The 16,856-nt window shown below is 56.7% G+C and overlaps 1 protein-coding gene across 1 annotated transcript; it reads right to left on the minus strand.

Annotated features, from left to right (window-relative positions):
- Positions 1–7,486: 7,486 nt before the first annotated feature.
- LOC109733598 (uncharacterized) lies at positions 7,487–8,023 on the minus strand. Its single transcript, XM_020292822.1, has one exon. It carries the CDS (start codon positions 8,021–8,023, stop codon positions 7,487–7,489), a length of 537 nt encoding a protein of 178 aa, XP_020148411.1.
- Between the last annotated feature and the right edge of the window lie 8,833 nt (positions 8,024–16,856).

Genomic DNA, 16,856 nt, shown 5'->3' on the forward strand with positions numbered 1-16,856 from the left:
TCCTGTTCATCCAGCGGCAACCACGTACTTTATACCATGGGGTCTTGTTCATTCAGCGGCAACCGCCTACACACGGCCGGGGTCCTGTTCATCCAACCCCCACCGGGAACTATTCATCCACAGCCAACCCAACCGGCTCGAATCACACCACGTCTCAACTCATTCTACGTATCACGTGGGCGGCATCAATGGACACTGTTCATCCAGAGGCAAGCCAACCGGTTAGCTACGTTTCGCACGGGGGTTCGATCGGCTTCAGTAAGCATGCAGCAGCAGCGATCGATCGAGTTCAGTTACCAGCGAAAGAGTCCCGGTCGGGTTTAGTTAGGAGCAAAGGGATCGATCGATCGGCTTCAGTACGTAACAGGAGGAGATCACTCGGGTTCAGTTATAGCGACATGGCTCACACCACGCACACGTACGAGAGAAACGCGCAAACCACACTGCATCGCTCGGCCTCGAGCACTCACCGTAACTAGGAACTCCCTGATATTTTCCTTTCCGTCGCTTCTACCACGGTTTTCTCCATCATGGACGGCTCAAAGAATGTCATGCAGGTGTGTCTTCGGCCTGCCCAGGACGAAAAGCCCATTTTTTGTCATGAGTTTTTGTCATAGAAGTAGGAGCCCACCACATCTATGATGATACCAGGTTTTGTCACAATTATCGTCATAGAAGTGCCATAAGCATGACAATTTTTTTTGTTCGGGCCAAAATGTCACGAATGTGTTTCTTTTTTGTAGTGAATACATGAACTCCTCAAACTACGGTCATCACCGGAAAGTATCCCGATTATTGTCACCTCAGGGTTTACGGACCATAACACGTAATAGGTGAATATGAATTGCAAGATCGGATCTAGAACATAGATGTAATGGTGAAAACATAAATGGTTTAGATCTGAAATCATAGCACCCGGGCCCAAAGTGACAAGCATTAAGCATGGCAAAGTCATAACGACATAAATCTCAGAACATAGTGCATACTAGGGATCAACCCTAATGAAACTAACTCGGTTACGTGATGAATCTCATCCAACTCCTCACTGACCAATGAGCCTAAGAAGGAGTTACTCACTCCTGGTGGGGAGCATCATGCAATTAGCGATGAAGCAGGGTTGGTGATGATGAAGATCGAAGATCCCCTATCAGGATCCCTGAATGGACTCCAGATCTGCCCCCCCGATGAAGAACATGAGGTGGCAGTGGCTCCATATCGTGAAACATGATGAAATTTCCTCCTCCATTTCTCTCTCCGAAATTAGGTATTTAAGGAGTTGGAATTAGGGTCTATGGGGCCACCAGGTGGGCACAACCCACCTGGGCGCGCCTGCAGAGGGTGGCACGACCTGGTGGGTTGTGCTCAACCAGGGACCCCCCTCCGGTACGATTCCAAGAATTTTTATTTCTGCACAAAAACAACACCATGGTAGTTCTGCTGAAAAGAACGTTAGTCCGGGTTAGCTTCATTCAAATCATGCGAATTAGAGTCCAAAACAAGAGCAAAAGCGTTAGGAAAAGTAGATACGATAGAGACGTATCAACTCCCCCAAGGTTAAACCTTTGCTTGTCCTCAAGCAATTTAGTTGACAAACTGAAAGTGAAAAAGAAAAGCTTTTACGAACTCTTTTGTTCTTGTTTACATAAATAAGCATAAGTAGCACCCAGGTTTTCAGAAAAGATCATGACCAACTATGTCAGCAATAACACATATCAATGGCATAATGAACTAGCGAGCAATAATAAGATATCTGAAATGCCAACACTTTGTCAACACAGTCATGATATAATATGACAATAGTGGTATCTCGCTAGCCCTTTCTGAGACCGCAAAACATAAATGCAGAGCACCTCCAAAGTTCAAGTAGCAACTAAAAATTGTAATTCATGGTAGAAAAGATCCAGTCATGATGCATCCAACATTAACTATACATAATGCATGAGGATGGCAATAGTGCTCTCCGAATCTGGCGCTTATTTGAGAAGGTGATGAATCAACATAAATTTAAATAAATAGTCCCTTTGCAGAGTGAAGCAGGGATTTGCAGCGGTGCTAGAGCTCAAAGTTTTAAAACAGGGATAAATGAAATTTTGGTAAATGCACCCTTCCTGTTTACGTCACGACCAAGAGTTATCAATATCTTCCATGCTAAACACATTATGGCGATTCCCAAGCGATAAAAGTAAAGGTTTACTCCCCCTTCACCAACAAACACACTCCAGGCTAGCCGAATCCATGGGTACCGTCCGTACCAACAACAATCCTGGGGGAGTTTTGTTTAATTATTTGCAATTTTTGATTTCGGGACTGGGAATCCCTATGACCACCCCTCTCGTGCAAGGACGAGTGAATAAACACTTATAATGAGAATAACCGGCTTAGCATGGAAGATACTGACTACCCCCTGTCACTCTATGAACAATCCAGGCACACAAAAACATATGTTTATTTGAAGTTTTTAGAGGCGACACATGCAAATTTACTTAGAACGGCAGGGCAATACTGCATATAGGTAGATATGGTGGACTCATCTGGAATAACTTTGGTTTAAGGACTTTTATGCACAAGCAGTATTCCCACTTAGTACAGGAGAAGTCTAGCAAATAGGTTGAGAAGCAGCCAACTAGAGAGCGCAAATGGTCATGAACATGCATTATGAATAATGAACATTGGATACTAGCATGAGTAGGATATGAACACCATGAACATAAATATCATAGAGGCTATATTGGTTTTGATTCAACTACATGCATGAACATGTGCCAAGTCAAGCCACTTGACACATTCAGATGAGGATACCATATCATCATACTACATCACAACCATTTTAATGCAATTTTGACATCCAAGATAAATCATTATCCACTCCTAGCTACTTAAGCATGCCATGAGAAACTATAATCTCTAATTTTCATTGCAAACATGTTTGATCATAATATGTTGAATCATGGATACTAGGTTAAACATATTTACAAAAATAGAACAAGTTGAGTTCATACCCGTTTCTCTCTGCCACAGTCACTTCATAGAATATCGTCATTATTGCCTTTCACTTGCACGACCAAATGATATGAAAATAATAATAGTGCAAGAGTGCCGTGGACTAAGCTGGAATCTACAAACATTTTATTCAAAAGGAGAAGACAAAGCAATTTGGGCTCTTTGTTAGATCAACAATAATGCATATGAGAGCCACTCAACATTTTCATCGTGGTCTTCTCCTCGGTACGACTCAATAAAAAGAAAAGAGTTTCAGAAAAACACACTAAAATATTTTTGGAGTTTTTGTTTTTTCTTGAAGAAAGCAAATTGAAGAAAGAAAAACAAAAACGATAAAAACTATTTACACGGGAAAACTCCCAAAAAGCAAGAAGAAGAACAAGGAAATCTTTTTGGGTTTTCTTTTTAATACTACCACTGGTACGCGTCGGTGCTATACAAATGATTTTTAACCCCTTTCCGCGACGGCGTTCGGAACCGTCGCCAAGTGAGTGACGGCGATAGAGGGGTCCTTCCCACACGACCCACAAACCGTCGAGGATATTCCCTCCTGGCACACACGCTCGGCAAAATGAGGTCGTGTGTGACCAGCGAGCCCTCAAATACAGAAATATGTACAATAGAGCTAAAAAAATACAATTATACAGGTGAAATTGTTTTCGGTCGCAAGTACATCCCACATAGTCAGTCCCCGCTAAACGTTTCCGTTCGTACGTACATCCCACATAGTCGCTCCAAAGAAAACGTTTCCGTTCACAGGTACATCACACACAATTTTCCCCATTAAATCGTTTGTGATAGCATTGCCATTGCACACAATATTAACAATTTTATCATTTGCGTTATTGAATACATCACACACGGTGCGTAGAACAAACTGTGTGGCGAAGGCTGTCCATCACACACAGTTTTTATGTGGTAAACATTTACGCAAGGTGGCCGAATGCAAACAGTTTTCAAGAGAAGGCCGTGTGTGATTGTTCATTTATCCAACATGGTTTATTCCTAGAAACTGCGTGCGTTGCCTGAGGTCATCGCCCACAGTATTTTCTGAATAACCGTTTGCAATAGCAAAACTGAATTAGCATGCTAATTTCCCTATTATTAATAATCCATTTATTAATCTAATTGGCATTCATATTAAGCACATAATATATTTCATTTCCAAATTAAGGAAGCAGGATTTCATAATTGGAATACATCAGAGTAAAACATGATATAGCTTCAGCACTCATCTACCACATTATACAACTGCACCAACACCAAGTTTCACATGCAACATGTAGAACCTTTTGAAATTAGCATCATAGACGGTATATAGACAGATGCATCTCATCTAGAAAACTGCTGAAGCGGAAGGCGAATATTGATCCTTCATTCATGTTGAAGGTCTTTGCAACTTTAGGCCAATGCCTGTGGATGATTGTCGTGGTGGGCGCACGGCAGATGCCAAGGGATGGCTAAAGAGAGGAGGAGGCTCGAGGGCACTAGTGGGCTCCAGAGGCGAGGTCGACATGAGCGAGCGCGGGACACAAGACATACCCAAGTTCGGGGCTCTCCGGAGAGATAACACCCCTAGGCCTGCCGAGTGTGGTTTATATGTAACAGTACAGAGTCGCTCCATGGGCTGTATGGACGAAGAAGGAAGGCAGGCCAAGGCTTAGGCTGCTCCCTCTCCTTGTGTGTATGGCTAGTCTGCTTGCTTATGTTTTGTGAGTGCATGCGTTGCTTATGATCTGGTTGCCCGTATTCATGACGGCTCCTGGGGGTTTTAGAGGTCAACCCCCAGGGGTACAATGGTAATGTTACAAGGCCGTGGTGCTGGGTTGTCATTGTCTGAGAAGCCGGTGCTAGGACCCGCCGGGTGTCAGGGCTCACCGGTTTCTCCAGGCGCGGGCCCGCAGGGCCCGGGCACTGTTTGCCGTCTTGTCGATCATCAGGTAGTGGCCGGCTTGAGTCTGCTACAGTGGCGCTCCATCAGGTCGCCTTTTGCTGGTGTCAGCAGTGACAATGGGTGCACTGTAGCCACGCCGGCCCTGGTCAGCGGGTAGGTGGGGGCACTGTTGCCACGCCCCGGCTGACCACAGGTATGGGAGGGGCACTGTTGCCATGCTCATCTTTGAATGAAGACTCGTCCCATCGTACGACTGGGATGGGACGGGAGCTGAGATGCGGCCGGTATGAGGAACACACCAAAGGGGGAGCTGGCTTGTTGGAGAAGTCTTGGCGTACCAGGTTCGGCCGTCCTGTGCCAGCTGTTGGGGCCGGGTCGAGGAGTTCGGCCGGGTCGAGGGGCTTGGCCGGGTTGAGCAACCCGGCCAAGCGCGAGCCGGCTTGAGGGGCGTTGCTGGACCCGTTGTTTTTGAAAAGGATATGGGTTCCGTTGCCTGCCTGGGGTTCATCCCCCCGATAGTAGTCCCCGAAGTTGTGAAGGTCCGCCGTCTTTGGGTGGGAGGGCCTTCGCAGTTTCCCCCTGAGGAGGCTAATTTTGTGACCACCGGGTCCGGCAACACCCACCGGTGCCAGCTTCCGGAAGCCGGATCGTGGCATCTCGGCAGGGGCGGGAAATCGAAGAGTCCATCGAATGTTGAGGCAATCTTTTGGGCTTCGCTCGGGCACCACGTGGCACCTGGAAACTGGAGGGGCCTGACAGGCCACGCATGCGACAGGATATGGCGACATGCTGGGGCCCGTCACTGCGCGTCCTCGGCCCGCGCGCGCGGATTTATTGTTGCGTCCGATCGCGCGGATTTATTGCTGCGTCCGATTCGGTTGCCATCCTCAAGGCAGTTATTGTGTGCGTGCGTGCGCACTTATCGCGGGGAAGTGGGAGGGGCGAGCCCAAACGATCCCACTTCCCCATGTTTCGAATCGTGGCTTATAAATTGGGGGGAGGGGAGCGGCGGAAATCATTCTCGCTCGCGCTCCCCTGCCTCTTCATCCTCTCTCTGCTCTTTGCTACCGCCGCCAGCTGCGACACCCGCCGCTTCGAGCAGAGCCCCATCGTCATTCTTCTACACTCCTCCTTCTCTTCATCTTCGCTGATGGCACGGGAGGTGCTTCCTTCAGGCTTGTGGATGGGTTCGTCCATCAGCATGGAGGACATCACGTATCTCCGCTCCACCAGGCGCTTGCCGGGGGAGACGGAGGTCGCCGTGCGCCTGCTGCAGGGCGAGCGGGAGCCGTGGCCCGAGGGCATGGAGCGCGTGGTGTTCTACCCGCACTTTAAGCACGGGTTCGGCCTCCCTGCGAGGAGCTTCTTCCGCAACTTCCTGGAGTTCTTCGGGCTCTAGCGCCATCATCTTGGTGCGGGTGCCATCGTGCAGCTCTCTGTCTTCGTCACCCTCTGCGAGGGGTACCTGGGGGTCGAGCCCTCCATCGATCTTTGGGTGCGCTTCTTCTCCTTGAAGCAGCAAGGGCCGAAGGCCGGGGAGATGTCCGACTACGGGGCCGCCGTCATCTACAAACAGACGGATGGGGGCTGCCCCAAGATGCCGCTGGAGGACTCTGCCAAGAAGTTGCAGAACTCCTTCTTCTACGTCCGCAACCTCGGCGCGGACCGCATCAACCTACCGCCTTTCATCGATGCGTCGCCACGGGCGAAACAGAACTGGAGTTATTATCCCTGGCACCCGTCGCAGGAGGTGCTCAACCTGTACCAGTGGGTGTCGGAGATGACGGAGCGGGAAGGGCTCACCGGCACCGACCTCCTTATTGCTTTCATCAGCCGTCGGGTGCTACCGCTGCAGCAGCGCACCCACATCATCGGCCAGATGACCGAACTCCAGGACCCCAAACACATGTTGAACTTGCGCCTGGCGGCGGACCAGGTCACCGAGGTTTCCTTTAGGTCGTCGAGGAGCGTGAGGTGCTGCATGGTCTTCAACACGATGCCGTCCACGTAGAAGTGGATGTTGTGGCCGAGTTGCGGCAGCAAGGATTTCTGCATGCAGTGCTGGAAAGTGGCGCCGGCGTTCTTCAGGCCAAATGACATGGTGATGTAGCAATACGCCCCATAGGGTGTGATGAAGGACGTCTTCAGGGCGTCGGCCAAGTCCTGCTTTATGTGATGATAGCCGAAGTAAGCATCCAGGAAGGACAGGAGCTCACAACCGGCGGTGGAGTCGATGACTTGGTCGATCCGCGGGAGGGCGAATGGATCCTTGGGGCAGGCCTTGTTCAGGCTGGTGTAGTCGATACACATGCGCCAGGTCTTGTTCTTTTCCAGGACGACGACTGGGTTGGCCAGCCACTAGGGGTGAAACACTTCCATGATGAAGCCGGCCGCGAAAAGCTTGGCGATCTCTTCACTAATGGTTCTTCTCTTCTCCTCGAAGAAACGTCGCAAGGGTTGGCGGGCAAGCTTGGCATCCTTGCGGATGTGGAGTTTGTGCTCGGCGTACTTCCTCAGGATACCCGACATGTCCTTTGGGGTCCATGCAAAAATATCCCAATTCTCACGGAGGAAGTCAACGAGCTCGCCTTCCTATTTGTTGTCGAGGTGGGTGCCTACGAGAACGTACTTGCAGCGGCTGGGGTCTTCCGGGTTCAGCTTCACTTTCTTGGTCTTCTTTGAGGGCTTGAATGAGGCCTTGTCGGCCGGAACCGGCACGGCCGGCATCTCGCTGGCTAGGGCGACGATCCGGTCGAGCTGGTGCCGCTCCTCGGCTATGACCAGCGATTCGGCCAGTTTGGCACCGTCTCGGGTGCACTCCAGGGACTTGCGGTAATCGCCAGTGATGGTGATGAGGCCCTTCGAACCCGGCAGCTTCATCTTCAGGTAAACGTAGTGGGGGACTGCCATGAACTTGGCGAGCGCGGTCCGGCCCAGCAGCGCGTGGTACATGCTGGACAGGTCCACCACCTCGAACCAGAGTGGCTCACGCCGGAAGTGATCGCTGGTGCCGAATAGGACGTCGAGTCGGATCCGGCCGATCGAAGAGGAGGAGAGGCCGGGAACGATGCCGTGGAAGATCGTCCGGGTTGGCTCTAGGTCTTTGGCCTCGAGGCCGAGCTTAGTCATGGTGTCGCGCTAGAAGATGTTGATGCTGCTGCCGCCGTTGATGAGAACCCGGGAGAACTTGCATGTGCGCCGAGGCGCGACAATGGTGGGGTTGAGGACGAGGGCGTAGCCACCCAGGTTCGGCATGACAGCCGGGTGATCTTACCGAGTCCAAGTGACCGGGCGCTCCGACCAGTGCATGTATTCTGGCTTGGCCGGGATGACGGTGTTCACCTCCTAATGGAGCAGGTGCTCGCTACGGTTGTCGTCACCAAGGCTTGTGAAGATGACGTAGGTCGCATTCTGGGCCGGGTAGATGTCATCGCGCATCGCGCCGCCAGCCGGGGGCGGTGGAGGAGGCGGAGGCGGCTGCCCCACTGCCGGAGCCGGGGCCGGAGGAGGCGGAATGTCGCCCCTCATGATGCGCTTGGTGATGGCGCACTGCCAAAGCGTGTGCGTGGATGGCCTCGCGCCGCTGTGATGCTTGCAGGGAGCATCGAGAATCTCCTCGAAACTCATGGCGGGCTGCCACGCCGTATTGCCGGTCTGCCGACGTTTGGCGGCCGGGTCGGCCGCGGGCGCTTGCTCGGCGGCCGCGACGAGCCGGTTGTCATAGCACTGGGCCGGCTGGTCGGCCTTGCGCTTGTTGTTCTGCTGGTTGTGCTGCTGCCGGCTGCCTTCGCCGGCCGGCTTCGGAGAGGAACCGGCTTTGCTTTGCCAGCTTCGTCCAGCGCCACCTGGATCTTCTTGGCCGAGTTGGCGTTGGCGTACTTGTCCGCCGTCACTATCAGGAGGATGAACCCCAGGCAGGCAACGAAACTCGGATCCTTTTCAAAAACAACGGGGCCAGCATTGTCCCTCAATCCGGCTCGCACTTGACCGGGTCGTCCAACCCGGCCAAATCCCTCGACCCGGCCAAGCTCTCCAACCCGGCCAACTCCGCAACTCGGCCGCAATAACCAAGCTCAAGACTTCCCCAACAAGCCAGCTCCACCCTTGGCGTGTTCTCCAACCCGGCCGAGGGTCAGCAGCTGTCCCATCCCAGCCATACGATGGGACGAGTCTGCACCAACTGATGACCAACGCCATTGTGCCCCGCCCATGCCTTTGGTCAGCCGGACAAGGCAACAGTGCCCCCGCACCTACTCGCTGACCAGGGCTGGCGTGGCAACAATGCAATCATCGTCACCCATGACGCCAGCAAGCGGCGACCTGACGGAGCGCCACTGTAGCCGACTCGACTCGGCCACGCTCTAACGATTGACAAGACAACGCACAGCGTCCCTAGGCGCATGGGGCCCGTGCCCGGGGAACCCGGCGAGACCTGGTACCTGGCGGGTCCCAGCATCGGGTTCCCTGGACACTGGCAACCCGGCCCTACGGCCTTGTAACATTACCATTGTACCCCTGGGGGGTTGACCTATAAAACCCCCCAGGAGCCCTCATGCATACGGGTAGAATGCAATACACTCACCCATCCACCCACTCACACACCTAGCAAGCAACACCTGAGAAGAAGGAGCAGCCTAAGCCTTGGCCTGCCTTCCTTCTTCCTCCTCACTGCTCTAGGAGCAACTCTGTACCGTTACGTATAAATCATACTCGGCAGGACTAGGGGTGTTATCTCTCCGGGGAGCCCCGAACCTGGGTATGTCTTGCGTCCCGCGCTCGCTCATGCCGACCTCGCCTCTGGAGCCCACCAGTGCCCTCGAGGCTCCTCCTATCTTTAGCCATCCCTTGGCATCTTCCATGAGCCCACCACGACAGTTGGCGCCCACCGTGGGGCAACTCGAGGTCCTGGCCGGGAGCATGCTTCAGACGGGGCTCTTCTCCGACTCCGACGAGCCCGTCACGCTGGCGGATGACATCATCGACGCGCTCGCCGCCTCCTTCGCCACGCTGCGCATCTCCGATGCACCTACGGCCGACGAGTACCCCAGCGAGGTACTTAGCTTTTCCGACTCCCCGTTCACCATTGTTGACGGCGCTCCCGCCGGGGCGATCGACCTCTGCGTGGAGGTTTTCATCACCGACACTGACGCCTCCTCCTCGTCGAGCGCGGCAAGGAAGGCCGCCAAAGATAAGGCCGCGGCGGACAGGGCCGGCTCGCCCAACCCGCTGCGCACCATGATCCAGAGCCTCCGCATTCCCATCGGCACCGACATCGACGCCTCCAACATCGCCGAAGCGCGGACTCGTCTCAACGAGGACCGCCAACACCTGCTGGACATCACCGAGACGCTCGCCGCCACGCAGCGCCGCCTCGACTCCGCTTAGCTGGAGCGCAATGCCACCTACGGCTTCCCACCGGACGCGCCCGAGCCAAGCCGGTTCGCCGATGTGTGGGCCTGGGGCGGCACGATCGGGCGCGCTTTCGGCGCTCTCCCTCCCGTCTACGAGACTCCCGTGAAGAACATGCGTGCTGCCCAGGTGGCCGCGGTCGGCCTGGACCAGCTCGCGGGAGAAGAGCTGTAGGACCGCCTCAAGAGGGTGAACGACCTCCTCTATGCGGCCAACGCGCAACAGGACCGCCTCAACCAGCTCGCCAGGCTGGCCAGGTCCGGCTCCGTCCGCGTCGCCGGACCCGGCGACAGCCAGCACACGGCGTCCTCACCACCCGGCGAGGCGCACTCCGGCCGCACACGGACCCGGCGCAACCCCGCCCCGACGGCTGCCGGCGGCTTGGGCAACGAGTCGGTCACCGAGCTCCGACGCCGCCTCGACCCCCTGCTCCAACCCGGCCGGCGTCCGACTACTGTCGACCCGGCCCCCCGCGGCGCGGTCGCCGACCGGTTGGGCCCGCGCACCATCGACGACACCGACGCCCGTCACCGCCTCGACCGACTCGCTCTCTCCCAGGAGCTGGAAGAGATTGGCCCTGTCGGACCGGCGTGCTTCGGGCCGCGCATCCAGTGTGAGCCCTTTACCAAAGGGTTCATGCTCCCCCGCGACACCCCCAAGTACAACGGCACCGCGAAGCCAATAACTGGCTCAACGACTACACCACCGCCATCGGCATCGCCGGCGGTAACCACCGCCTCACCGTGCGCTACACGCCCCTCATGCTCCAAGGGTCGGCCCGCACTTGGTTGAAGAGCCTGCCAGCGGGGAGCATCAATGCGTGGGTCGACTTCGAGCAAGCCTTCGTGCGCAACTTCACCGGCACCTACAAGCGACCCAGCCGCCCCAGTCAGCTCGCCATGTGCGTGCAGAGACCGGCGGAAACCGGCCGCGAGTACCTCGCACGTTGGACCGAGCTCCGAAACAGCTGCGAGGGCGTCCACGAAGTCCAGGCAATCCAGTACTTCGTCAATGGGTGCCGAGACGGCAACCTACTAAAGCACAAGCTCTTACGCTCCGAGCCGGCCACCATGGCCGCGCTCATGGTGACGGCGGACAAGTACGCCAACGCCGACTCCGCCATGAAGATCCAGGTGGCACTGGATAAAGCCGGCAAGGCAAAGCCGGTGCACCCTCTGAAGCCGGCTGACGAAGGAAGCCGCCAGCAGCACAACCAGCAGAACAACAAGCGCAAGGCGGATCAGCTGGCCCAGCGCTACGACAACCGGCTCGTCGCGGCTGCCGAACAGGCACCTGCGGCCGAGCCGGCCGCCAAGCGCCGGTAGACCGGCAAGATGACATGGCAGCCCGCCATGAGCTTCGAAAAGATGCTTGACGCTCCCTGCAAGCACCACAGCAGCGCGAGGCCGTCCACGCACACGCTCTGACAGTGCGCCATCACCAAGCGCATCGCGAGGGGCGACATCCCGCCGCCTCCAGCCCCGGCTTCGGGAGCAGGGCAGCCGCCTCCGCCTCCACCGCCGCCACTAGCCGGCGGCGCGATGCGTAACGACCCCTACCCGGACCAGAACACGACCTACGTCGTCTTCACCAGCCTCGGCGACGACAAGCGCAGTGAGCGCCTCCTTCGGCAGGAGGTGAACACAGTCATCCCGGCCAAGACGGAATACATGCATTGGTCGGAACGCCTGGTCACCTGGACCCGGGAGGACCACCCGGCTGTCATGCTGAACCCGGGTGGTTATGCCCTCGTCCTTGACCCCACTATCAGCGCGTCCCGGCGCACGTGCAAGTTCTCTCGGGTTCTCGTCGACGGCGGCAGCGGCATCAACATCCTCTACCGCGATACCATGACCAAGCTCGGCCTCGAGGCCGAGGACCTAGAGTCGACCCGGATGATCTTCCACGGCCTCGTTCCCGGCCTCTCCTGCTCCCCGATCGGCCGGATCCGGCTCGACGTCCTGTTCGGCGACAGTAGCCACTTCCGACGCGAGCCGATCTGATTCGAGGTGGTGGACATATCCAGTGCGTACCACGCACTGCTGGGCCGGCCAGCACTCGCGAAATTCATGGCGGTCCCCCACTACGCCTACGTGAAGATGAAGCTGCCGGGTCCAAAGGGCCTCATCACCATCATCGGCTACTACCGCAAGTCTCTGGCTAGCCGAGTCGCTGGTCATAGCCGAGGAGCGGCGCCAACTCGACCGGATCGTTGCCTTGGCCCAAGAGGCGTCGGCCACGCAGGTTCCGGCCGAGGAGCCAGCCGATGAGGCTGCATTCAAGCCCTCCAAGGAAACCAAGAAGGTGAAGCTGAACCCGGAAGACCCCAGCTGCAGCAAGTACGTTGTCGTGGGCACCCGCCTCGACAGCAAATAGGAAGGCGAGCTCGTCGACTTCCTCCGTGAGAATCGGGATATCTTTGCATGGACCCCAAAGGACATGTCGGGTATCCCGAGGAAGTACGCCGAGCACAAACACCAAGTCCGCAAGGACGCCAAGCCCGTCCATCATCCCCTATGACGCTTTTCCGAAGTGAAGAGAAGGACCATCGGTGAAGAGGTCGCCAAGCTCTTGGCGGCCGGCTTCATCATGGAAGTGTTTCACCCCGAGTGGCTGGCCAACCCAGTCCTCGTTCTGAAGAAGAACAAGACCTGGCGCATGTGTATCGACTACACCAGCCTGAACAAGGCCTGCCCTAAAGACCCGTTCGCCCTCCCATGGATCGACCAAGTCATCGACTCCACTGTCGGGTGTGAGCTCATGTCCTTCCTAGATGCTTATTCCGGCTACCACCAGATCAAGCTGGACCCGGCCGACGCCCTAAAGACGTCCTTCATCACGCCCTTTGGGGCTTATTGCTACATCACCATGTCGTTTCGCCTGAAAAACGCCGGCGCCACTTACAGAAATGCTTGCTCCCGCAACTCGGTCGCAACATCCACGTCTACGTGGACGACATCGTGGTGAAGACCAAGCAGCACCTCACGCTCCTCAACGACCTGAAGGAGACCTTCGCCAACCTGCGCGAGTACAAGGTCAAGCTCAACCTGGAAAAATGTATTTTTGGCGTCCCGGCCAGAAAGCTACTCGGCTTCCTCGTCTCGGAGCGCGGCATTGAGGCAAACCCGGAGAAGACCAAGGCCATCAAGCGCATGCGCAAGCCGGCTCAGCTGCGCGATGTCCATAAGTTCACCGGCTGCTTGGCCTCGGTCAGCCGGTTTCTTAGCCGGATGGGCGAGAGGGCCTTGCCCCTATATCAGTTGATGAAGAAGACGACGCCGTTGGAGTGGAATGACCAGGCGGATGAAGCCTTCCGGGATCTCAAGCGCATGCTCTCCACCGCACCAGTCCTGGCCGCACCGACCGAGAAGGAGCCGATGTTGCTCTATATCGCCGCGACCTCGCAGTCGGTCAGCACGGCGATGGTGGTCGAGCGACCAGAGAAGGACAAGGTCCAAGCTGTCCAATGTACCGTCTACTACCTGAGCGAGGTGCTCTCCGCCTCGAAGCAGAACTACCTGCACTACCAGAAGATGTGCTACGGCGTGTACTTCACCGCCAAGAAGCTGAAGCAATACTTCCAAGAGCATGTCGTCACCGTGGTTAGCACGGCCCCTCTTGGCGAGATCATCGGGTGCCGAGATGCCTCTGGCCGGGTTGCCAAGTGGGCATTCGAGCTAGCCGGCCACACCATCCTCTACGAGCCCCGCACCACGATCAAGTCCTAGGCTTTGGCCGACTTCCTCGTCGACTGGACTGAGACCCAGTACCTGCCACCGCCACCAGACTCGACGCACTGGCGCATGCACTTCGACGGCTCGAAGATGCGACTCGGCCCGGGAGCCGGCATCGTGCTGTCCTCCCCCAAGGGAGACCGACTCAAGTACGCATTGCAGATCCACTTCGTCGCCTCTAACAACGTCGCTGAGTATGAAGCCCTTGTGCACGGCCTTCGGCTTGCCAAGGAACTCGGCATCCGGCGCATCCTGTGCTACGGCGACTCGGACCTGGTGGTGTAGCAGAGCTCCGGTGAGTGGGACGCCCACGACTCCAACATGGCAAGCTACCACTTCCTCGTCCAAAAGCTATCCGGATTCTTCGCGGGCTGCGAGTTCCTCCAAGTCCCGCGCGTAGAGAATGAGGTGGCCGACACGCTCGCCAAGATCGCCTTGTCCCAGCAGTCCATTTCGTCCGGCGTCTCCCTCGAGCATCTGCACAAGTCGTCTATCAAGCCGTCTACGGACTCCGAGTCCATCCACGTCCCAGCCGACCTGGCCGCGCCCCAACCCGGCCCAGGGACTGCTCCAGCCGACCCGGCCGCGCCTCAACCCGGCCCGGGGACTGCTCCAACCGACCCGGCCGCGCCTCAACCCGGCCCGGGGACTGCTCCAGCCAACCTGGCCACACCTCAACCCGGCCCAGGGGCCGCTGAACCCGGCTCGGGGGCTGCCACCCCGGAACCCGCCGTAATGGCTGTCTTCGCCGGGGTCACGGCGCCGTCCAGGGCCCTACCCATCTCGGAGTTCCTGGAAAACGAGGTCCTCCCCATGGACGAGACCGAAGCTCGGCAAGTGCAGCGTCGAGCATCCGCCTACAACATCATCAACAACGAGCTCGTCAAGCGCAGCTCCACCGGCGTGTTCCAACGCTGCCACGAGCAGGACCAGGGCATTGAGATCCTCGTCGACATACACCAGGGCAAGTGCGGGCACCACGCCGCCTCGCGATCCCTGGTGGCCAAGGCTTTCCGCCATGGTTTCTACTGGCCCACGGCCCTCGAAGACGCGAAGTCACTCGTCCTCAAGTGTGAGGGATGCTAGCGCTTCAGCAAGCGCAGCCACCAGCCGGCGTCGGCACTCCGGACCATCCCGATCGCCTGGCCCTTTGCGGTCTGGGGACTCGACATGGTGGGGCCCTTCAAGACCGCTCGAGGCGGCATGACGCATTTGCTGGTGGCGGTGGACAAGTTCACCAAGTGGATAGAAGCAAGACCGATCAAGAAGCTGGACGGGCCAACGGCCGTTCGATTCGTCAAGGACATCGCGGTGCACTACGGCATGCCGAACAGCGTCATCACGGACAACGGCACCAACTTCGCCAAGGGCGCGCTCGCGCAGTACTGCTCCATCTCCGGCATCCTCCTCGACCTGGCTTCCGTTGCACATCCGTAGTCCAATGGCCAGGTCGAGCGGGCTAACGGCCTCGTCCTACTCGGCATCAAGCCGCGACTCGTCGAGCCACTCATCCGTTCACCTGGCAGTTGGCTTGACGAGTTGCCGGCCGTCCTTTGGAGTCTCCGCACCACGCCAAACAGGTCGGCCGGGTTCACCCCGTTCTTCCTCGTCTATGGAGCAGAAGCCGTCATCCCGACCGACGTCGAGTTCGACTTGCCGCACATCACGATATACACTGAAGTCGAAGCAAAGGAAGCCCGCGAAGACGTTGTCGACCTGCTCGAAGAAGCATGTCTCCTAGGACTCAGCCGCTCAGCCATCTACCAGCAAGGCCTGAGGCATTACCACAGCAAGAAGATCAAGCCTGTCGCTTTCGGCGAGGGAGACCTCGTCCTTCGACTCGTCCAAGAGAAGACCGGCCAGCACAAGTTGTCCTCCCCTTGGGAGGGCCCCTTCATCGTCAGCAAGGCCTTGTGCGACCGCAATGCATACTACCTCATTGACGCCTGCAAGACAAGCAAGCGCAAAGAGGGACACCGCCGGCGAAGAAACAACCCGGCCATGGAATGCAGAGCTCCTCCGCCCGTTTTACAGTTAGCCGTGTGCACGTATGTATCTCTGACTTTTGTAATCATCCGAAAACTATGGGATCCCCGAACGACGCTCGAGGGTTGCGCCTTTTGCGACCAAGCTATTGTGTCTCCTACATTTGTGCACTACTTTACTCTTAGGCCAACCCGGCCACCAGGTCGATTCGTTTGACCCGGGGGCTGGCCGACTTGGCCACGTTCCCCTTAGCGGCTCCTGGCGCGTTGGATTGCCACGACCTCTCACTTCGCCCTAGCCCATAGAACCGGTTTTCGGTGTTGGATGGCAAGCACATGAGACCAAAAGCATGAGCACGCCATGAACACTAAGTCAAGGACCGCCGGGTCGTCCAACCCAACCCTGCCACTAAGTTTCCGCACGACCGGCTGCTCCCCAACCCGGCCCCGCCGGATTGCCGCCAGCCGGCCCAGTCGGTGTTTCGCTCACGCTCAATGTTTCGAAAGCCTAAGTATTGTACGCTCCTCTCAAAGGCCGAACCCCTTGTCATGGACAGGAGCCTCAGCCGTCAGACTCGCGGGGGGTGAAACCCAAAGGGGAAAGTTGCAAGAAAAAGGCTCCAAAAAGTAATGGCGTAGGCACCCACGAAGCTCTTGCATACCGTCGGGTCACCCAACCCGGCCCTCCCACTTTAAGTCGCCGCACGAACGGCTACTCGCCAACCCAGCCCCGCCGGATTTCCGCCAGCCGGCCTAGTGCGTGTTTCGCTCACGCTCAACATTTTGAAAGCCTAAGTATTGTCACGGACCGGAGCTTCAGCCGTCAGAATTGCG

Source organism: Aegilops tauschii, chromosome 4 (assembly GCF_002575655.3).
Source record: "Aegilops tauschii subsp. strangulata cultivar AL8/78 chromosome 4, Aet v6.0, whole genome shotgun sequence".
Taxonomy (NCBI): domain Eukaryota; kingdom Viridiplantae; phylum Streptophyta; class Magnoliopsida; order Poales; family Poaceae; genus Aegilops; species Aegilops tauschii.